This window comes from Notamacropus eugenii, chromosome 2 (assembly GCF_028372415.1).
Source record: "Notamacropus eugenii isolate mMacEug1 chromosome 2, mMacEug1.pri_v2, whole genome shotgun sequence".
NCBI lineage: Eukaryota > Metazoa > Chordata > Mammalia > Diprotodontia > Macropodidae > Notamacropus > Notamacropus eugenii.
In genome coordinates, this window is record NC_092873.1 from 89193195 (window position 1) to 89216130 (window position 22936).

General features: G+C 48.2%; 3 protein-coding genes across 3 annotated transcripts; all 3 read left to right on the forward strand.

Annotated features, from left to right (window-relative positions):
• The first annotated feature begins 71 nt into the window (after positions 1-71).
• Positions 72-2333, forward strand: HSD17B8 (hydroxysteroid 17-beta dehydrogenase 8). Its single transcript, XM_072641722.1, has 9 exons — positions 72-149; positions 423-640; positions 724-840; positions 942-1034; positions 1112-1197; positions 1377-1461; positions 1595-1637; positions 1910-1984; positions 2149-2333. Exons 1-9 carry the CDS (start codon positions 104-106, stop codon positions 2163-2165), a joined length of 780 nt encoding a protein of 259 aa, XP_072497823.1. The 5' UTR covers positions 72-103; the 3' UTR covers positions 2166-2333.
• A 1644-nt stretch (positions 2334-3977) lies between these two features.
• Positions 3978-7043, forward strand: RING1 (ring finger protein 1). Its single transcript, XM_072641718.1, has 7 exons — positions 3978-4131; positions 4357-4507; positions 4637-4797; positions 4969-5184; positions 5362-5757; positions 6048-6321; positions 6640-7043. The coding sequence occupies exons 2-7, from the start codon at positions 4430-4432 to the stop codon at positions 6739-6741; spliced, it is 1227 nt and encodes a 408-aa protein (XP_072497819.1). The 5' UTR covers positions 3978-4131; positions 4357-4429; the 3' UTR covers positions 6742-7043.
• Positions 7044-7520: 477 nt separating this feature from the next.
• On the forward strand, positions 7521-14068 carry LOC140525928 (uncharacterized). Its single transcript, XM_072641717.1, has 4 exons — positions 7521-7771; positions 9161-9510; positions 10085-10198; positions 10795-14068. The coding sequence occupies exons 2-4, from the start codon at positions 9330-9332 to the stop codon at positions 12087-12089; spliced, it is 1590 nt and encodes a 529-aa protein (XP_072497818.1). The 5' UTR covers positions 7521-7771; positions 9161-9329; the 3' UTR covers positions 12090-14068.
• Positions 14069-22936: the final 8868 nt, after the last annotated feature.

The following is a 22936-nucleotide window of genomic DNA, read 5'->3' on the forward strand; positions in this document are numbered from 1 at the left end:
CCCTTGGGGTGAGAGCTAGTGCGACTCTCTTCCCTTCTGATTGGCTCCAAGTTCTCGGCCCCGCCCTTTCCCTTCCCATTGGCTTGTGGCCGAAGTCTTTACCATGGCGGCCCAGCTTCGGCTGCGTTCAGCGCTGGCTCTGGTCACAGGTTAGGGAACCCCACCAAACTTCGCGGCCTGCTTCCCCCACTAGGAAAGAGGTTTTTTCTCGGGCAAGGTGACGGCACGCAAAACCGGGCTTCCTGGGGAAGTGTTCAGGTGCCCGTATCCCCGCTCCCCTCCATTGCCCCGGCTCTAAGGGCGAAGTGCCCAGTGTTGAGTCCTGGAGCGTTCCCGAGCTACCCACTCCTCCGACGCCCGCGTCCGCCTTGGCCCGCATCCCAAGACTGGCATTTGTACTCCTTCCTTCCCCCATTCCCTAGGTGCAGGTAGTGGCATCGGCAGGGCAGTCAGCCTGCGCCTGGCCAGGGAAGGGGCCCTTGTGGCTGCAAGTGACCGGGATGGGGCAGCAGCCGAGAAGACTATACGGCTTCTGGAGGGCACAGAGAGTGAAGCTGGGGCTGGCCCCGGGCGTCACGCTGCTTTCCAGGCCGATGTGGCAGAGGCTGAGTCGGTGCACGGGCTGATAGAGCAAATCCAGGTGAGAGTGAGTTTGCACAGTCTGAGTGGGGCAGGGAGAAGCCGTTTCCCGAAGTAACCTCATGCCCTTCCTGCCTCCCCCAGGCCTGCTTCTCCCGCCCACCATCAGTGGTGGTCTCTTGTGCCGGTATCACCCAGGATGAGTTTTTGCTCCGAATGCCTGAAGATTACTGGGATGAAGTCATTGCTGTCAACCTCAAGGTCCTGATCCTGATGGGAATAGGAGGGGGTGCCCAAAGTAGGGGAAGTGCTGAGTGCTGTGACCAAACACCACCGTTGCCATCTTTTCCCTTCATTGGCAGGGCACCTTTTTGGTCACTCAGGCTGCAGCTAGAGCCCTGGTATCCAGTGGCTGTGGTGGCTCCATCATCAACATCGGTAGCATCGTAGGAAAGGTCAGCCTGAGAAAAGGCAGATGTGAGGGAGAAAAGGGAGGCTTCCCTTGTGATCTCCAACCATGACTCATCCACAGGTGGGGAACCTAGGACAGGCAAACTATGCTGCATCCAAAGCTGGAGTGGAAGGAATGACCCGAAGTGTGGCTCGAGAACTTGGACGGTTAGCCTGGGAGAAAAGAGGGCTCATTTAAGCTGGTTACTTTTTACACCAGCAAAGGATATGCTTGATCCCAGATCAGCTAATAAGTGGATAGACTGATATCCACTCTGACAATCACTAGGGTCAAAATGGGGAACTGGCAATTATCAGGGGTTAGTGATAATTCTCCATTCTCACAGACATGGAATCCGCTGTAACTCCATCCTTCCAGGATTCATCCTAACACCCATGACAAAGAAAGTACCACAGAAAGTATTGGACAAGGTAGGGGTCACCTACACCCTCCCTCACTACCCATCAAACCCTATCATAGAGAAAATTCTAGACAAGAAGATGAGGCCAAAGAAACCACTTCTCCATAAAAATCTTTCTTTTTCCATTGTGTATCTACTTTCAGATAACTCCACAAATTCCGATGGGCCATCTGGGGGTCCCTGAGGGTGAGAAACAAGGGTAGAGAAAAGGGAAAAAAAATGAAAAGGGAAAGACTGAATGGAAAGGGGAGATAGAAATTGGGCTTTCGGTAAGTGGAGACTGAAAGATGCCCTTGAGCACAAGACCTAGGGTGTTTGTGAGGTGATGATGTCTTTGGGGTGGGAGTTACATGTTATTATGTTTCTTGCCTTGGTTTTTTTTTGGGAGGGGGAAGGGGGAAAATCATTCCTGGGATACAATGGGCAGCAGTGATGACACTTCTGAACTCTTTCCCTAGATGTGGCAGATGTGGTGGCATTCCTGGCATCAGATGACAGTGGATACATCACAGGGACCACTGTGGAGGTCACTGGTATGATTAGAAAAATTGGAAACCGGACCCAATAAAGAGGGGGAGGAGTTAATGGAAACCTCTGAAACAATTCTTGAGGGACTGGGGATGATGTGGGAGGTTAGAGAAATCCCTATTCCAAGCTCTTCTCTTTTTCTCCTTCTCCCTGTTTCTGACTTTCCCAGGAGGTCTCTTCATGTAACTCCCACAGCGTTCCAGGACACTGAACTCATCTCTTTCCCCAAGCAGCACCACGGCCAGGCAAAGGAAGATTCAGATGGAGGGTGGGGGACTAGCTACTGTACATTGGGAAAACAAGTTATATGAAAAGGGTGTCTGTGACCCTAATAAATTCCAAATCTTCCTACCACCTCTGGCTTCTCCTTGTGTCCAAGCCTTCAGACTCCTCCCCATTTCCTCCTCCCCTTCTTCTCCTGGTGGGATTGTTCCCATTCACTGGCTGGTTTCCCAGGGCAACCCCCGCCGCCGGGTGTGAGGAGAGAGTGTGGGATACAGTGCCGGCAGAAGGAGGGGGTCTTGGCCCCACCCCTGTAGACAGTGCCCCCAAATCCCCCTAACTTTTCCTGTCCCTGTGTCCCGCAAGGGGGGAGGGGGGAGAGCATCCACGCAGTCATATTCCTGACTCTGATCTTGGTAAGGGGGGACAACGTGGAACAGGTGCCTCAACCTTCATCATTTTTCTCTCAGTCCCCCTTCTGTCCCCCCCCCCCCCTTCTCAATGCTTCACAATAGTGCAGCCGGCCCGGGGTCGGGGTGGGGGGTGGGGGATTAGGGGAGGTGGCCAGGATTAGGGGAGGGGGCCAGCCACTGAAAAGGGCCGGAGGGGATGAAAGAGGGGCCGGGGGAGAAAATAAAGGAGGGGTAATGGGGAGGGGAGAGGAGGGGGCCGGGGCGAATCGCCTCTGGAGCCCACTTAAGGACTGGCCACGGACAGAAGGAGAGGACAGGGAAGTGGGGGGCTCGGAAGGGGGGAGGGCCGGGAGGGGAAAAGTGTGGTCCACGGGGCCAGGGTGGGGGAAGAAAAAACAACTCCCTCACCTCCTGCTCGGTCCCCAGCTTGGCCTCTGGTCCATGTGTACCTGCTCGGGCGAGGATCCAGTTCCTCATCTCCTGGGTAGTTCCCGCTCCTGCTCCTCCTGAGGGCTGGGATCCCTTCCCCGCCCTTACCCCCCCCCCATCATCTCCCTCCTCCTCCCATCCCCAGGCAGCTCCAGGTCTCCATCGGCTCCCTCTTGATCCATTCCCAGCGGGCCGACCCCCTTACCCCCACCACAGCTCTCTCCGGCCCTCCACAGGTGGGGCTCTCTATCCCCGGGGTAACCATCCTCCTTCTCGGGCCGTGGCTCTTGATTGTCCAAACGCAATTCTCGTGGCTCCGGCCCTCGAGAGTTGGGTCTGGACATCCCGAGCCGCGGCCCCCACGCCTCGCGGAGGAGGGCGGACTGGCCGACTCCGGAACGCCTGCCACAGAAGAGAGGAGTCCCTGAGGCGGGGCGGGGGGATGGTGGGAGCGAGGACTCCGAGGCGTGCCCTTGGGACTGGGGGCGTCCGAACCCTGGGTGCGGGGGCTGGAGGCGATGGGGACGAGGCAGGGGGTGGGATGCCGGGAGCGACCGGGGGGCTGGGGGCTTTGGGTGGGCGGCCCTTCTAACTCTCGTCCCCTGTCTAAGACAGCCCGAGTCCACTCCGCGTTCTTCCCACGGGAGGCAAGTGATCGGCCCATCTCCGGCCCACTCCAAGAGGTAGAGACCGCACCGGGAGGAGCGTGCCCCTACTCCCAACACTTAAGTGTAGCAAGTGGTGGAGGCGCGTCCCGTCAGGTCCTGTCTCCATCCCGCGTGGAGCTGTGGGAAGGAGCCCCACGTGGAGCAAGACAGCACCACGCTAGCCCGTCCCCTCACGTGGAGATGGTGTCACGTGTACAAAAGAGGGGGGGCACCCCCTTAGTTCCACGTTCCACCCGCGTTCCGAGCAGCTCGGTGACGTAACCATCGTTCTGAGTCAGACAGGGGAGGGAATGGGGAGGCGGAAGTGACGCAAGGGCCCGAGCGCCCCAGCCATGGCGGCGGCGGGAGCGGTGGCGGCGGCAGCGGGACCAGGGTCCTGAGTGGGAGGGACCGGGGACTTGAGTGAGCTCGGCCCGGGAGGTACGCGGCGCCGGGGCACTGGGATGGAGTGGCACGCTGGCGGCGGGGCGAGCCCGAGAATAAGGCCTGGGCCTGGGGGGCGGGGTGAGGGAAGGGAGGAGGGGAGGGGGAGGGGAAGGAAACGTAAGGGGGCGGGGCCTCGGGCGACAGGGGCGCGTGCAGAAGGGGCGGGGTGAGGCGGGGCGGACTCTCACTACCCCCCTCCACTCCCATTCCCACCCCCAGGATTCCTTCTGCTGCTCCTTAGTGGCCCGGTCTGCCCCCGGCTCTCTGGGGTGGTGGTCGACTCCTTGTTACCATGGCGACCCCGGCGAATGCACAGAGCGCCAGCAAAACGTGGGAACTGAGTCTCTATGAGCTGCATCGGACCCCACAGGTGAGGAGGGGGCATCCTTGAAATGCAGACTGTCTCCTGTGAACTCCCACATTCCTAGGAGATCTTCACTCTGATCTCCCGTCCTTCTCCCCCCTCCCTGCATGTCATTCTCTCTCTCCCCTCCTGCAGGAAGCCATCATGGATGGCACAGAGATTGCTGTTTCCCCACGATCCCTACATTCAGAGCTCATGTGCCCAATCTGTCTGGACATGCTGAAGAATACCATGACCACAAAGGAGTGTCTCCACCGCTTCTGCTCCGACTGCATTGTCACTGCGCTTCGTAGCGGGTATCAGCAGACCCATGTGCTAGGATGGGGCTGTGGGGGGGAGGGGGAGAGCTTCTGTATTCCCATGGACAATCTCCGAGATCCTGGATGATGCCATTTTAGTGTGTGAAACTAAGATTCCCAGTTAGCAGTTAACATTTTAAGTGGTTTCTTTCCTCTAACTCAACTCAGGAACAAAGAGTGCCCCACTTGTAGGAAGAAGCTGGTGTCAAAGCGGTCTCTTCGGCCTGATCCAAACTTTGATGCACTGATCTCCAAAATTTACCCAAGTCGAGAAGAGTACGAAGCACACCAGGATCGTGTCCTCATCCGGCTTAGCCGCCTGCACAACCAACAGGCACTGAGCTCCAGCATCGAGGAGGGGCTCCGAATGCAGGCGATGCACAGGTATGGGAGTGGTCGTACTGAAGTGCTGGGCACTGAATTCTGGAAGGTTTCTGGACATGTAATAGGCAAAAATTCATGATTCTTACTTTCTGGTTCTTTGACATTCTAACACCTGATCTCTGAGTCCATAACCTTCCTACGTACTGATTTCCTAATTGGTGTTATTTGCCTCTACAGGGCCCAACGTGTAAGGCGGCCAATGCCAGAGTCAGACCAGACAACAACAATGAGTGGTGGGGAGGGAGAGCCTGGTGAGGGAGAGGGAGATGGAGATGGGGAAGATGTTAGCTCAGACTCTGCCCCAGACTCCACTCCTGGACCTGCCCCCAAACGACATCGAACAGGAGTTGTGGGAAGTAGCAGTGGAGGGACAGGGGGTGGGGCTGCTGGAGGTATGGGTGGGGGAGCAGGCTCTGAGGATTCTGGAGACCGGGGTGCCCCCCTGGGTGGGGGCACCCTGGGTCCACCAAGCCCACCTGGGGCCCCCAGTCCTCCTGAGCCAGGAGGAGAGATCGAGCTTGTGTTCCGGCCCCATCCTCTGCTGGTCGAGAAAGGAGAATACAGTCAGACTAGGTGAGGAAATTTTCCCTCTCCCCCAGCAACTGTCTAAAAACTGGGAAACCAGGAACCAAATGGGTACCTCGGAATCACAGAGCTTCCTTCCAATAACAGATAATGATTCTGCCCAGCAGTTTGACTCCCCCAAACTCAGAAACATACCTAATGCAAAATCATGGTCACCTCCAAACTCTAAAGAGAAAAGACACTCCTGGAAAACTCCCATGAGTGGGGTTCAATATGTCATGTTTCCTACTTCACCAGCCCTTTGCTTTTTTCACTAATCATTTGCCCCAATTCCTCAGATATGTGAAGACAACGGGGAATGCCACAGTTGACCACCTCTCCAAGTACTTGGCTCTAAGGATTGCACTTGAGCGGAGGCAGCAACAAGAGGCTGGAGAGCCTGGGGCACCAGGTGGAGGAGTCCCAGAAGCTGGAGGACCTGAGGGAGGTGGGGGGGAGGCACCAGGAACTGGAGGAACGGATGGGCCAGAGGAGCCAGCCTTGCCCAGCCTGGAGGGTGTCAGTGAGAAGCAGTATACCATCTATATCGCACCTGGGGGAGGAGCTTTCACGGTGAGAGAATGGAAGGGAAGGATTGTGGGGGAGGTGTTGGGGATGAGGGAAAAGTTTAAGATAATACACAGTCTGTTCACCCTGTCACTAATCAGTTTTTCTGTATACTGTTCTCTCCCATTTTCCTCCTGGTCCTTCCATTTATCTCCCATTTCCTTCCTCTTCTATTATTTTTCTCCTATTCCTCTCGCTCTTCTCTTTTCATACTTGGATATTTTTCTTCCTATCTCTTGTTTCCTTTTTGTTTTCCCTCCTTAATGATACCAATCTTTTCTCTCCTTCCCTCCACTTTCTTTCTGGTTTATTCCATATACCCAGACCCTGAATGGCTCACTGACCCTGGAGTTGGTGAACGAGAAGTTCTGGAAGGTGTCCAGACCCCTGGAGCTGTGCTATGCCCCCACTAAGGATCCCAAGTGACCCAAGGGGATGGGGGTCATAGGGCTTCTTATGTCCTAGCTCCGCCTCCAGGTCTGTGTTCCCCCATCCCCCACCCCCTTACCCTGCCCGGCAGGCCGGCGAGAGGACACCGATGAGGACAAGTGGCTTTTATACAAAGTGTCTATATCAGATTCTTCTATATTGTACAGAGTGGGGTGTGGGCCCCCAACTCCTTCCTTTTCTACTCACCAGTCACCTCCCTTCTGTAATGGGGATATTGTGGAGGGAGGAAAACCTCCCTTTCCCCCAACAACAACGCATTTGCTTTTTTTTCTTTCAAATCTGTGTCTGTCTGTGTGTTAGGGGAGGGGGGAAAACGGGGCAAAGAAAGAAAGGGAAATAGCGGCCATGAAAAATTTTGACTGCCGCCTCCGTGGAAAAAAAAACAAACCATTCTTCTTTTGGGAGAGGGGGTTGGGAGAGGTCGCTAATACAATTTGAAGGCTGGGAGGAGCAAAGTGGAAGAGATACAAATACCTCCCCGATAAACTAGAGCTGGCAAGCAGAGGCAGCCGCTGCGCCGCTATTTCTGGTCCCTTGTCCTTGGTTGTAGCTCTAGCTACATGGCGCTCCGCCTCCTAGGCCGCCTGAGGAGCAGGAGTTGAGACTACGGTTCCCATGAGACCTCGGGGTAGGGGATCGCTAGTCCTCGGATGCTGCTGTCCCGAGGGCCTGTGGGAGTTGTAGTTTTTGCTTCCCCAAACAGTTGGGGGGGCGTGGAAGTCGTCCGTTCCCCTTCCCTCCCACCAGGTGGGTAGAATGTGGGCTCCAGAGCCGGAACTGAGCTGCAGGGAGTGGGAAGAATTATCAGGGTTCGATCCCCATCTTCGGGAAGTTTAGTGAGAGGGGAAGGGGGACGGCTCCAGGAGGAATCGAGGGCCCCCCGCCCCTTCTTCGGGCACTCTGCCCCTCACTTCCTGTTTCCGCTGCTCCTCTCATTCCCACCCCCCCAAATTCCTGTGGCTGAGCTCAGTCCGCTGTCTTGCTGGCAGACGAGTCGGTGGTGCAGGTAATTGGCCCGCCCGGCCCCCTTCCCTATACCCTGACCCCAGCCGGCAGTCCTCCCCAACCCCTGGACCCTCCCACCTCACCAGGATCCTCAATACCAGGGACCTTTCCACACCCTCTAAATCTTCTATACCATGGACCCTCCCACCCCCCTGAGATCCTCAATAACAGGGACCATTCCACTGTCCCGGACCCTCCCACATCCCTGGGACTGTCTATACCAGGGACCCTCCCTGGGCCCCTGGACCATCAATAGTAGAAACCCAGGATCCTCGATTCCGTGGACCCCCACCCCCGACTCTCAATACGAGGGATTCTCACCCCTGAAACCCTCCCACAGCCCCCGGACCCTCAATACTGCAAACTTCCCCCCAGCCCCAGAAAGCTTCAATACTGGAGACTTGCCCCTACCCCTCCCATTCATCCCCAGCTCTCTATACCCGAGACCCTACCACTCCCAGAACCTTGTGATCCTCAATACCAAGAACCCTTTCATAGCCTCCAACCCTCAATATCAGACATCCTCTTACAGCTCGAGGACACTCCCACAGCCCTTGGGGATCTTCAGTATCAGGGACCCTTCTATTTCTGGTTCCTCAACACAGGGGACCCAACTCCTTTACCTTCTGACAGTCTCTAGAGCCCCTCAATGCCAATACCCTCTTAAGACCCCTGGGACCCTCGATATAAAAGATCTTCCTCTCAATTCCTGTGTCTTCCCACAGCTTTTGGGATTCTTCAATACCGAGACCATACTACAAACCCCCACCCCCACCCCGGATATCCAATACCAGGGAGCCCACAACAGAACCAAAGATTTTTCCTATAGCCTCTGGGAATGCCCCAGTGCCATAAACTCAGTTTTTTCCCCAATATCACCAATTCCCATAGTTCCAGGAACCCTGCAATGCCAGGGACTCTCCTACGTGTGTTTTCTCTAGCTTTGAGGGTCCTCTAATAACCACATGTACTCCTCCAGCCCCACAACATCAAACTCAGGCACCTCCCCAGTCCCCAGGCTTCCTAATAAGTCATCCAAGTTCCTGTCCTCTAACCCTGCAACCCGCCTCTAACTCCCTCCCAGGCATCCTGTTCCTGACTCCCCCAGCTTGCCTTCTTTTCCTCTGTCCCTGATCTGGGAGGTGTGTTTCTGGCATGTTAGGAGAAGGGAAGATGAGATCTGTCTGAGAACTGAGGCGTTGTTTGCTCAGCCTGAGCCTGGTGCACCAGAGCAGTCTAAACCTACTAACTTAATGGTGCCTAGAAGAAATCTCAAGAGGTGGGCATGGGGGGAGGGGCAGGATAATGTGGGGAAAAGAGAGGAGAAAAGGACTAGAAATGAATGAGAAGAGAAGTGGTGGAATTTATCTCTTCTCTATTTTGGTTCCAGAGACAGTATCCCTTCCCCTCCCTCTCCCCACCTCATCAAACCTAACTTCCCTTCCTTTCTTCCCGGGCTCTCCTCTTACTCCACCCTGGCTCAGCCTACAATTCCCCTTTCCCCCTGCCCTTCCCCTTCCTCCCCATGTCCCTGTCCCTCCCCTTCTCCGCCAGCTCCTATGTCACCTACATCCTCCCATCCTCCTCTGCTCTCTACTTCTCACTTTTCTCTCCCTTCCCCTTCATTGTCTTCCACTCTTCACCTTGATGCCCCACCCCCTATGCCAGTGACTTTCACAGACATGGCTGTGTATTTTGGAGATGTCATGTGGGAGAGCTACCGGAATCTTATCTCCTTGGGTGAGTACCTCCCCTCCCCACCCCCTGCAAAAAAAAAAAAAATACCCCCCTAATTCTGACATTCATTCTATCAAGGGTATTGAATTAAATTGAAATGTTAAACTGAGAGGTGACGTCTCTGAATTTCCTGCATAGAAGGTCAGCATTTCACACCCCTCTTAGAGGTCTCTAGCTCTCTTCTCTCTATTCACTTTCAGGCATCTTGCTTCCCTATCTCCTGAGTCTTCCTGATTCCAGCAATCAGATATTATCAAGCACTTTTAATTTGCAAGTATCTGTGCTAGATGTAGAGGATACAAGAACACACCAAAAAGGTGTCTTATTGCCTGTTTAGGGAGATGAGACATACAGAAGCTGACACTACAGTGAAATGTATGCTAAATACCATGTGATAGACAGTAAGTGCAAGATTCCTGAGGAATAAATCACAGCGATCTAGACTGGTCAAGAAAGGCTTCATGGAAAAAGAAACTTGAGCTGGGTCTTGAAGAATGGTTAGAATTCAGCTAGGGGAAGGACCAGGAAGAGAAAATATTTTGGACAGAATAATGAATCTTGTTCTTCCTTGCCCCAGGATTTCCAATCCCCAAACCAGAATTGATCACTCACCTGGAGCAAGGGGCTGAGCCATGGGGTCCAGGGTCTCAGGAGTCTGAAGAAGGAAGAGTCCCAAAAGATCCCTACCCAGGTGAGTAAGCAGCAGGGAAAAGATCTTTTTGCCTTCACCCTTCATATCCTCCTCATACCCCAGGGAGAGAGTCATCAGGTCTGGAATTTAGAGCTTTAAAGGGTTTTGGAAATTACATAGTCAAATCTCATTTTACAGGGAAGGAAACTGAGGTCTAGAGAGGAGAATCTACTTGCCCAAAGCCAAAGGGCTAGAAAGTGGCACGAGCAGGGGCCTTGAGGTTCTTCAATACCAAAATCTTTGCTCTTCCCACTGTACCACACTGCCCCGAGGATAGAACTCCACCTCACACCTCCTCACTATCCTAACCTATACTTTTGCTTCCCAGTAATTGGCAGGAATCACCAAAGTCCCTACCCTTGTTGTCAGAAGAGAGGGCTAACCTCTGCCCCCCCATCCCTTCCTCCTTCTGCCTCCAAGGATACAAACTACTTTATGAGATGCCCTGGTCCACTCTAAATCCCTTCAGGAATACTATCCATCAGGAAGGAGAGGAGAGTAGCTTCCATAGAGGTTGAACCCACACCTTTCTTCACTTCACCACAAGATCCTTTTTCCCTTGTAGTTCCTTAATTTCATCACTGTCTCTTTCACAGGCATGAGGACCAAGGAAGAAAAGGAGACAGAATCCGTCCCTGACCCTCCCCCTGCCTTGGAGGGTTCCCCACCACCGGCTACGCCCAGTGGCCCAGCCCTGCCTCCACCCCCAGCATCCCCACCCCCACCCCCAAAGCCCTTTTCCTGCCCTGAATGTGGTTCCTGCTTCTCACGACGTTCCCACCTTTCGCGCCATAGGCTGATCCACTCTGGCGAGCGCCCCTTCCCTTGCCCTGAATGTGGCAAGTGCTTTGCCCAGGGTGCCCACCTGGCCTTGCATCTGCGTTCCCACACAGGTGACCGACCCTATTCTTGTGATCAGTGTGGCCGAAGCTTTCGCCATGGCTCTCACTTGGCCCGGCACCGACGTACACATCTGCCTGAGCCTCCCTACCGATGTGGCCAGTGTGGAAAGGGTTTCTCTCAGAGTTCTGGGCTCCTGCAGCATGCCACTGTCCACACAGGCGAGCGTCCCTATATCTGTGCTGTTTGTGGCAGAGGCTTTGGCCGCCACCCCAGCCTCATCCGACACCAGAAGTCCCATTCCGGTGAACGCCCCTTTCCCTGTCCTGAATGTGGCAAGCGCTTCACTCAGAGTGCCAATCTTGCCCGCCACCTTCGGACACACACTGGAGAGACACCATACCTGTGTGGGGAGTGTGGACGTGGCTTTAGCCAGCACCCTCGCCTCGTGGCACATCGAAAAGCCCATCACACAGGACCCCCACCCCCACCCCCTCCTGTCCACTCTTGTGCTGACTGTGGTCTACTGTTCCCCCAGGCTCTGGCACTGGCCCGTCACCGGGCAGCCCAGCATGGTGGTGAGAAGCCATTCCGCTGCACTCAGTGTGGGGAGGGTTTTGGCCACCGCTCCAACCTGCGGCGCCACCAGCGTGGTCATGGTGGGGAACGACCATACCGCTGCAGTCAGTGTGGCAAAGGCTTTGGTCAAAGCTCAGGGCTGGTCCAGCACCAGCGAGTTCATACTGGTGAGAAGCCCTTCCGCTGCCCAGACTGTGGCCGTGGGTTCCGCTATAGCTCCAACCTGGCACAACATTACCGAGGCCACACTGGAGACCGGCCCTTCCGCTGTGAGCACTGTGGTCGTGGCTTTACCCGTAGTTCTCACCTGCTGCGGCACCGTGCCACACATGGTGGGGAAGATGGAGATGAGGAGTGTGGGCCTGGAGGGGTTCCTGTACTGACAATTAAGGCAGGTTCCATAAGCCAGGAATCACCCAAGGAATCTGGAGAGACTGCCCAAGTGATTGAAACCCTATCTCAACCAGAGTGACCTGTTTATTCCCTGTGGTTGGAGTAACTGAGTCTAACTCCAGCCTTATCTTTGACCAGTGTGACTCCCAAAGCAACCACTTTCTTGTGGTCCAAATGATTACTCTTTGCTTGTCATTCCTTAGAGAGGGGGTGACCAGCTCACCCTGCCCATACCAGAAGTGAGAGTCCCTAAGTGCCCTCCTTGTGTCTCTGGCCTGGAGGAGGTGAGGTTCCCTGTGCCTAAGAAAGAATATTCTTCAAAGGAAAGTACGCTCCATGTTCATTTTGTATAGAGAAAATTGTCCATCTTTCTCTAAGAGGCTTGATGAGGCTGTCTCGAGGATAGCTGGGAATCACTGGTCTCTGCAGGAGACCTCAAGGGAGATAAACTGAATCCCTGTGATATTCCCTGCCTAGGATAAAGAGAAACCACATACAGAGGTGTTAGTACACCTCCACAAGTTGCACTTGGTCCTTAACCACCATCCCTTTAATTCTCTGTCTGACCTCATGATGCCCTGGAAACTACTGGGGTCCTCTCTTCTGTGGGTACCAAAGAGCCATCCCCAACTTCCTCTGACAATGTAATCTCCCTTCTCCCTAGGGGTCACTAAACACTGACTACAGGACTCCCTAACGGTCCCAGATCTCCCTAAAACTCCTTGTCACACTTGAAGCCAAGAATACAGGGAAGCCAGGCTATCCCCTTCCAGTTACATTCCCTTACATTACTAACATTCTGTAGAAAACGTGTGATTTCAGTGCTGTAGGTGCTCTCTCCAGTGAAGTAGCTCAGAAATTGCCCATGCCTGTGGCACTTCTTATTACTGTGGCCAAAAAAGGCATCACCTTTTAGATGATGAACCCCTACAAACTTAGTTAGGTTGCTTCTAGTGCAACACAGACTCAGTGTTTTTGGAAGCTTTTTCAATTTGATAAGACCTGCCAAAGTTTCAATGGACTCCTCTTGTAGCAAAATCTTTAAGAACCCAACCTCACCCCTATGCCAAAATAAGACATCAGAATAAGACTATAGTAGATTTTCCCTTGGATTGAAGCTAAGCATGTGGAGAGACATAACTAGGGAAACTGGGAGTATGAGAGGAATGCAATAGTTGGGTCAAGTTGAAAGAAACTAAAAAAAGTTTTAAGGGGAGCAAGGGAATTTAGAGAGAAATTAGGAGACAGAAATAAAGGAATGAGGGGGAGAAAAGGTGTCACTTGTTACAAAGTAATAATTTCACCACACACGTATTGTGCTTTATAGTTGAAAAAATGTTCACATCATTTTATTTGATCTGTACAACTCTGTGAGGGTAGTTAGTCTCATTCTCATTTTTAGAGATGGGGGAAACCAAGGGCCTGAGAGAGAAAGGAGCATCCTCACATAACCAGCAAAGTCTGATTCAAGTCCAACGTATGTCCCACTGTGTCATACCACCACCAAGGCACTAGTTGGCCTGGATCCTACCATCAGAGACCTTATAGTCTATTTGAGGAAACAGAGCATCTCTACAAAAAATTATAAGGCCATTTATGAGGACAAAACAGTCCATAGTGAGGCCTCTCATTTACATTCATGAGGTAAACATTTCATCACAACCTACATTTTCCCCCCTAGGTTGCTAAGGTGCTAAATTCCTACCACAAGCACTACATTTCCAACCCTTTGCAAGTAAGAGACCCTGTATGAAAAGCAGCCCATGGCTCCCACAAAAGTTTCCAGTGAAGGATATGCAGCTCTCATACAGAGAGGTCGCAGTTGACAAAACTTGATTTAGTGCCAAAGCTGACACCAAAGGAGGGAACTATTCTCATCTGTCTTTGGAAAAGGCACTATGGGTTGACTAGGATGAAGAAGGTCCACACTTGCAATATCTTTTATTTTTATTGTTAATATTAAAAATATAAATAGTTATTTTAGTTAATTTATTAACTTTTCTCAATGTAACTTTTAGGCTGTTACAAGCAAACACTCAATAAATGTTTGAACTGAAATCTCTCCTAGAATGCGTCAAAAGGATTTACCTTTCTTTGTGTCCCCAACATTATAGCAAGGTCTTGGCACAGAGGCTTGTTGATTAACTATGTTGACAAGTGCAAGAAAGAACCATGGGATGGTTAACATTCAACCTTAGAGATCATTGCATTCAAATTTCTTGCTTTGCAAATGAGGAAACAGAGGCCCTAAAAGGGGAAATAGATTATATTGCAAGACAGTGTAATGCCATAATATGAACTGTGTAAAAATATGAAAGAGACATAATAATAAAGTGATCTAAATCAAGGCAACAACATTTCCCAAAGAAGGTAAGAGCAGAGAGAGGGAAGGACATAGGCCTATAGAAAGGAGAGAGAATCATATGCTAATGAATGACTGGATAACTATGGCAAATAATAAAGAATACGTGGAAAGATGGAAAGAAGGGAATGAGCCATGGGAAGTAAGGGACTGATTCGACTACCAGTGAGAATGAATGATAGACAAGTGTAGGAAATGGCTAGTTGGAGGAGGATTTTGAGGGTCAGACCGAGAATTGTGGATTGATTTTGTTGGGTGATAAAGAGTCACTATAGATCCTTGAGTGGAGGACTGGCATGATGGAAATGATTTATTCAGAAAACAGTTTTATCAGTAGCTGGGAAGGACTGGAGCAGGAAGAATTAGGTCAGAAAAGTAGTTTAAAGGTTTGGTGCCAACCCCACTTCAGACTGCTGAAGGGAAAATAAGACTCTGGGAAGAAGCCAGCATGAGAGGAGCTGACAGTCTCCCTCATGTCCTTATCCCCAGCTTACTATACTAGAGACTTTGAGGAACTTCACCTTGGATGAGATCTAGGACTCTCTTTTGGTTGAGCTCAGTTACCTCACTCCCAATGGCAGAGTTCTTTCACTCTATATAGTCTGATACCTATTTTCCTATGTATACTTTCTCTGATTTCTGTTTTTCTATTGACTTGGATTTCTTTGCTACTTGCAAAAAGGCAAAACAATTTTAAAAATGGACAATTGAGTTGTTAGGTGGTAAGGACTTGTATATGTATTAAGTGTTTATCATGTGCCAGACACTGTGCTAGATGCTGGGAATAAAAATACATAACACAGTCCCTGCCCTCCAGGAGTTTATATTCTACTGGGGAAGATATTTGTTCACAGTTAAGTAAGACACTAAATCTATATAAAATAAATTCAGTAATTCTGTGGGACATTAAAAACTGGTAGGAATCAGAAAAAGTCTCTTAAAGAAAGTGGCACCTGAGTAGATCCTGGGCAGGAGAATATGCCAGTCACCGGGGACAATGTATAGCAAAGCATGGAGGCAGGAGATGGAATGTTGTGTACAGGAAACAGCAAATAGATCAGTTTGCCTGGAGTTTAGCTTTCTGGAGGCGTGTTAAATCACCCTGGAGAGATGGGAGCCTAACTGTGAAAGACTTTAAATGCCAAGCAAAGAAACGATTTTATCCTAAGTCATTGAAGTTTCATAAGTTGGGGAATGAGTGGTCAGACCTGTACTTAGTGATATCGCTTTGGCAACAGTGTGGAAGATGGAGTGAGAGCAGAGAGACTAGAGGCAGGGAGGCCAAATGGAAAGATATTAAACAAATTCAGGAAAGAGGTATTGAGGCCTTAAATTAGGATGGTGGCCATATGAATGAAGAGAAGAGAACTAGTAAGAGATATTATGGAGGCAGAATTGAAAAGATTTGCAAGATCATTGGATATGAGAGTTGAGGGAAAGGGAAAATGTCGAGGATGTGAACATAGATGTCTGGGAAAATAATGGTGTTTTCAACAGAAATAAAAAGTTGGAAGAAAACATGAGTTTAGAGAGGGATAAATTCTGTCATGGACTTGTTGGGGTTTGAGATAACCATGGAACATGTGGGTGGAGATGTCCAGTAGGAAGTTGGATGTATAAACTGGAGTTCAGGATATGGGAGAGCTGGATGTGTAGATCTGGAAATCATCTGCATAGAGGCAACAATTAAATCCACGAGAATGGATGAGATCATCAAAGACAGTGTGGGGACAAATGAAGGGGCCAGGACAGAGTTCTGGAGTACCTCCACTCATATGGGACAGAACATAAATAATAAGCCAGCAAAAAGCTGATTGGATTTGGCAGTGTAGAAGGTGAAGAAGAAAGGAATTAAAGGTAAATTAGAGATTGTGTGTGTGAGAGCCAACAAAAGAATGGATCCATTGACAGTCATGGGGAAATTAGAAAAGGGAAAAATTTTAATTTTAAATTTTCCGAAGGCAGAGAAGGAGATTTGGAGGGGTGGAGAGTGAATGTAGCAGGAGGAAAATAAAGCACCAAGAAAAGCAAAAAGGAAAATGAATAGGGCTAGCCAGAGAACTAGGAAAACTAGCATTATAGTGTCATAGAGGTCAATTGAGAAGAATCATGTTCAATAATACCAAATACAACAGAGACCTGAAAGAAGATGAAAACTTAAAATCATTGCATTTGGTCAAGAAGCAAACTTAAAATAATAGGTAGCATTTGTATAGTGCTTTAAGCTTTGCAAAGCACTTTACAAATGGTATTTTATTTGATCCTCTGAACAACCTACCTGGGAGGTAGTTGCCATTATTGTCCTCATTTTACACATGAGGAAAGTGAGGCAAGCAGAGGTTAAGTGACTTGTCCAGAGTCACATAAATGGTAAATGTCTGAGGCTAGATTTGAATTCAAGTCTTCTTGAATTCAAGTCCATTCACTGTGTCACTGAGTTGCCTCCAAATGCAATAAATAAATCCATCTTTGGAACAGCTTGGGTTGTGCCGCCAGAAACTTCTGGGCTCTTTTAGGCACCAGACAAGATTAGGAAATGTAGGGACCTGTGACGTGAATCAGTCACCTGCTACTTTAAACTTAAAAGGGAGTGCTGAAGGTAAAAAGCTAGATTTGAGATCTAGAAGAAGGTATGGCAACAAGAAATGTGTCCTCTGGTAAGGAATGGAAGGAAATGGACCCAGGGCTGATGTCAGGTTACAACAGCTGAAAACCTGAGTGATACACTAATGGATCTGGATGCATAGGCACCAAATGTAGAGGGCAGGCAGGTCCTTGAACACAACTCTAGTCATACGCCCTCATTCTTTAGAATGAGAAGCCTTTCCTTCCCATATTATCGTTACTAGCAGTTTATTCTCTCATGGATTGGGTCTGTACTTGGCTAGGAGTTGGGGCAGAGAGGAAAGTAGAATAGAAATTCAAGAATCATGTGGTGTGGACATGAGTTCTCTTCAACTCCTGTTTCCCAGGGGTCAGTCTCCTGTCCTAGACCACCCTGAATAATGCATCAGATGGAAAAGGAGAGAGAGCAAGGGCAGGATCAAGGAAGCAGCACAACTCCAAGAAGGAGCGATTCTTAGAATTCAAGGGGCAAAGTCAGAGGCTTTTGCTGCGGCTCCCGGGACTCAGTTTCCACTTCACCAGGCTTTGCTTTGGAGATGCTAACTTAGCCCAGACCTAGTATTGGGGAATTCTACCTTGATGGAAACAGAATCAATTATTTTTCTGTATCAGTTTCTAGAACATCTCTACATGTCCTTCCTCTCTAAGAGTCCAGGGAAGGGGTCAAAAAGGTATAAAAGAAAGGAAACATGAGTAGGTATCATTCATCAAACCATAGTGAAAAGACCACTGGCTTTGAAGCCAGAGGAGATGCACTCTGGAGGAGAGTGAGACTGACAACTTTTCAAAGCTCTGCCTCACTTAAATCCAATTTTCTCACAAGTCAAGACATCACCCTTGTGCTGTCATGGATCCTCTTTGAGCATGATGGATCAACAGCCATAACCTAGACTCAAATCCTTCCTCTTTTCCTTAGTAACTGTAAGGTCTTAGACAAATTACTTCCCTTCTTCAGACCTCAGTTTCCTCATCTGTAAAAGGAGAAAATTGAATGAAATGAGTGATAATCCCTTCCAACTCTAAATACTATGAAATTACATTTCAGAGACGAGAAATTTACCCAGCTTCTCCTCATCCTGAGACATGGATACTCTTAGAATTCCAGGTCTCTGGGTTTTTTTAGTCTAATTGTTACCCAGGGAAACCAGTCAATGAAGAGGTGAGGAGCTTCAAGGGTTCTATCATCAAGGGAAATACTATCACTTTGGATAGGACTGAGATTAAGAGAATAAGTCAGGACAGGACAAAGAAAATAACTTGCTTCTGGTCACACCCAGAGGTGTGCTAGAGTCAGGCCATAGGAAGAATCAAATGTTAAATTTTCAGTGTGAACATTTATATCCCAGAAGTTAGCACATGTTGTAGGTCAGGGTTTGATTATTGTTTTATGGGAGATCTAGACTTAAGAAAGTGATGAAGAAATTGTTAATAATGCATATCAAACTTAAAAGTACATTTTTGTTTTTGGATAGCGAGTTGTTCAGCATTTACAGCCAATCTCTGCCTTACACCCCAAGGCAATAACTATAGTATGAAGAATCAGATATTAGCCACCACTCTCCTTCAGCTTCTGTCTGAAATGTGGTTGCTTCTCCAGACACTTCTGGTTTCACCCTGATTCAGGGCCTGGATCCATTCATTGTTATAGTACAAAAAGAATTTTATTTTGGAGACCTGAATTAAATCTTGGCTCAGACATTAGCTATGTCACTTCACCTCTACCAAGAACCTAGAAGTATGCTTTACTATCAGCCTTCTAAAGGCAGAACTGAATACCGAATTGATTAAAGCTGTGAAATGTTTATAGGCTCTTTTTCTTTACCCTATCCTGGTAATCATGTAAATTGTTCTCCTAGTTTTTCTCACTTCTTTCTGCATCAGTTCATGCAGGTTTTCATAAGTTTCTCTGAATTCTTCATATTTGTCATTTCCTGTTGTTAATAATATTCCATTGTATTTGTATAGTTTGTTCAGTCTAGTCAATGAGTACCCACTTTCTTTCCAGTTTTTTGTTACTACAAAAAAGGTTTGCTATAAGTATTGTATCTACAGGAGGTACTCTTGAAATGCTAAGAGATATCACCCCAATATATTAGGTTTTTACCTTCTAGAAGAATACGAAGAGACATTAACAAGAATGGGTTGCACAATGCCCCCAAGTAAGGTGCATTCTATGAATCAGGGAAATATGAATTTAGTTTACCAATCGTTTAATAAATGATTACTTTATGCAAGGCAATAAGGGGATAAAAAGACAAAAAAGGAGGAACAAGGAACCTACATTTTGGATTCTTTCATCATTCAATAGTTTTTATTTAACACCTACTGTGTGCTGGACCCCCTGCTCTGTGTTCAAGACAATAATAGTCTCCCCCCTTGAGGAGCTAAAGAGGAGCTGTAGCAATGGATACTCATCCTGCAGGCACCTGGGTGGTATAGTGGATGGAATACTGGACCTGAAAGTTCAGTCCAGTCTCAAAGTCAAATCCAGCCTCAAATTCTTACTGGCTGAGTTACCTTGGACAAATCACTAACCCCCAAATTTCCTCAACTGTAAAAGATAAAGTATAGCCCTACCTTCCATGGCTGTGAGGATCAAATGAGATATTTGTAAAGAGCTTTGCAAAACTCAAAGCGCTGTATAAATGCTAGCTATTATTATTATTAACAACTGCCACTTCATCTTCTAGTTTGTCTATTCCCTCCCATAGCATCCCCCTCAGTTCCTGAGGCTCCCTACTTTGTCCCAAGCCCTTATTTCCATTTCTAATGCTAAAACACCCACTACTTCATTCTTACTCTCCTCAGTAAGCAACACTGTCTTCAAGGCTATGAAGAGGAGGGAGAGAGTATTAACAAATCATTCTCCCACATACCTTTCCTCTATCATATGATGCTTCTGTATACGGCCCTGTGTTCTCTAATGACTCACTACTGATAAAGATACAGCAAATCATTTTACTGTTAGAATACTTAACATTCAACCCTCTGGTTCCCCAAAAGCTTCACACAGTCCGCAAATGCCCAGTCCTCTTGGAATTATACACAAAGAATCAAAGGATTCCAAGTTGGAAGGGATGAAGAAATTGAAGCCTGCAGAGATTAAATGATTTGCATAGGGTGACACAGAATAAAGAGTAGAGCTGAGATTTAAATCCATGTCCTCAAACCCCAACCCCACTAGTTCTTTTCCACTAGTAAAATAAAAATTAGTTGTGAATTGGTGCACAAAATCATCCCAAGAAAAAGATCCTGAAAGAATCTCAGTGACTGGCATTTCCTGGGCCTCTCATTTTTGGAATTTTTGGCCGCCCATTCTAAATTAAGACAGAACCACAACAAGTACCCCAGTCACTAGGGTGGTCCTCTGGGAAAGGATACTGAAATAACTGTAACTTCCCAGGTTTCTCATACTCCTCTTTCCCCAACTATAAACCCATATTGTACATTGAATACTTGGGTGGGTGTTGGGGACTCTGTCACCTACTTTGGGGAAAGCATAAATAATATCCATATCCAAACTTGAGTCAGAACAATCCCTTTGGGTTCACACACCCAAGACTGAACGTGGTCCATATAAGCCTAGAGTTCTGCAGGAGAGCTGGGGAGGGAGGAAAGGAAAGATACAGAGAACAAGTCACATCTATCTGCCTATCTCTTTACCCATATATACAAGAACAGGTTTCTCTTTCTGAACCAGATTGCTACAAGTAGATAGTGTGAAACTTAGGATACATTTTTCCATAGAAACTAGGTTACATAGGGAGATTAGTTTGCCAGGCCAATTCAATGCACTTGATACAATGAGGTATGAATAGTACTATAGAACCTAACCAACATGAATGACGATCTCTCTCTGTCTCTCTCTATCTCTCTGTCTCCCTGTCTCTCTCTCTCCCTGTCTCTCTCTGCCTGTCTCTCTCTCTCTTTGTCTCTCTCTCTGTTTCTCTCTCTCTCTCCATATATATATATATGGATAGATAGATAGATATAGATATATCTCCTTTCTTAATTTTTAATTAATTTTTTAAACATTCATTTAAAAATACATTTGAGTTCCAAATTCTCTTCCTCCCTCCTGCCCCTTGATATGATATCAATTGTACATGTGAATTCATGCAAAACGTATTTCCATATTAGCCATGCTGCAAAAGAAAACAGACAAAAATAATACACGAAAAATAAAGGAAATTTTTAAAAATATGCTTCAATCTACACTCAGAATTCATCAGTTCTCTCTCTGGAGGTAGATAAGATTTTTCATCACGGGTCCTTCAGAATTGTCTTGGATCATTGTCTGGGTGAGAGTAGCTAAGTATTTCACAGATTACAATATTGCTGGGTAACAATATAGGGATGAGGGAGAAGGGGTGATGAGGCTTTGGGATGGAGGCATAAGGAGCTGTAAAGAATCAGACCATCTTGGTGTTTAAAATTCTAGGAATCCTTTCTAGTTCTTAGGTTGGCTTGTCCATCTATAGAAGACCTGTAGAAGAAACAGAACAATCTGTCCTGTTTATTACTTTTCTTCCGATAGTAACTACCACCTGCTGCTTCTGACCTGGGTTTCCTCTTCCAAACTATCAAAGAAAAGAGGAGAGGCAGCATGGTGCAGTGCTTAAAGATCTGGCTGTGAAGTCTGAGGATATGAGCCCAAAACCTGAGCTCTGATGCTTATCACCTGTGTGGCCTTGGGCATGTCTTTTAAACTGCTGTACCTCAGTTTCTTCCTCTGTAAAATGCATACAGTGAACTAAATGTCCTGGGATTCCTGCTATCTTTAGAGCCACAATAGTCTCACAGTTTCTACTTGTCCCTTAAGCAAAAACAGAGACCTTTAAAAGGATCCTGATGGTTTTTGCTTCTAGTAACAACAAAAAAGAGGGGAATAGGTTGGGGGAAAGAAATATTTCTTGCTGTTTCTCCTCTGTTTGCTCTCTGTCTGTCTCTCTCTCTTTGTCTCTGACTCTCCCCCATAAGGAAAAAGAAGAAGCTACATGTGTTAATGGTGAGGTTGGAAATCAACAAAGGACTCAGTTAGATTTATATTTATTTCAAAGGCATGCCCATACTCATTGAGGCCTGATCTTGGCCTTTAGGGTATTTCTGTAAGCTGGAGTGGGGGCTGGGCCTTTAGTATAGCATGAGGAGATGAGACAGGGGTTATCACCACTGCCAGCAACAGGGGGAGGTTGAGAAGGGGAGGGGATTTGAGGTGGAGAGAATAATAACCCACATTTCCATAGCATTTTAGGTTTTACTTCATGATTATTTCACAGCAACCATGTGAGATTAGAAATAACAATTACCACCATCCTTTTTTTACAGATAAAGCTACACAGGCCCAGAGAAGTTGAGTGATTTGTCCGTGGTCACCATTAAAGCCAGGATTGGAATCCAGCTCCTCAGATTCTGATTCCAGTATCTTTCCCACTCCTCCCTCTTCCCTTTCATCTTCCCTATCACTGTAATTGTGAACCTTGTCCTTGATTGCCCCCTAAGTCAGGTGAGAAGAAAAACAAGGGATGAGGTATGGGAAGGGTCCTGAGTGGCAGCAGACCTGGAAGAGCAAAGGAGATGAGGAAGGAAGTCTTAACTGGTAGCAGCAAGGAGAGAATTTGGAGTGAGTTCCTGTGGCTGTGGGGCCACATTCTCAAATAGCTGCTGGTATGTGAGGAATGTGAATAAATTTAGCATCTACAAGTTGGGGACTGCCTTGCTGCCTTGTCAAGGCTTAGATCCCCTACCACATAAGTCAGCTTCCCTGACTTAGCCCCCAGAATACTCAGAGTAATACTTAACACAGAGGAGGGGCATAGTAAATCTGTAATTAGGTATGAGATAGGAAAGATGTAAACATTTAATAAGCACCAAGCACTTTACAAATAAGATCCTCACCACAACCCTGGGAAGTAGGTGCTACTAGTATCATACCCGAT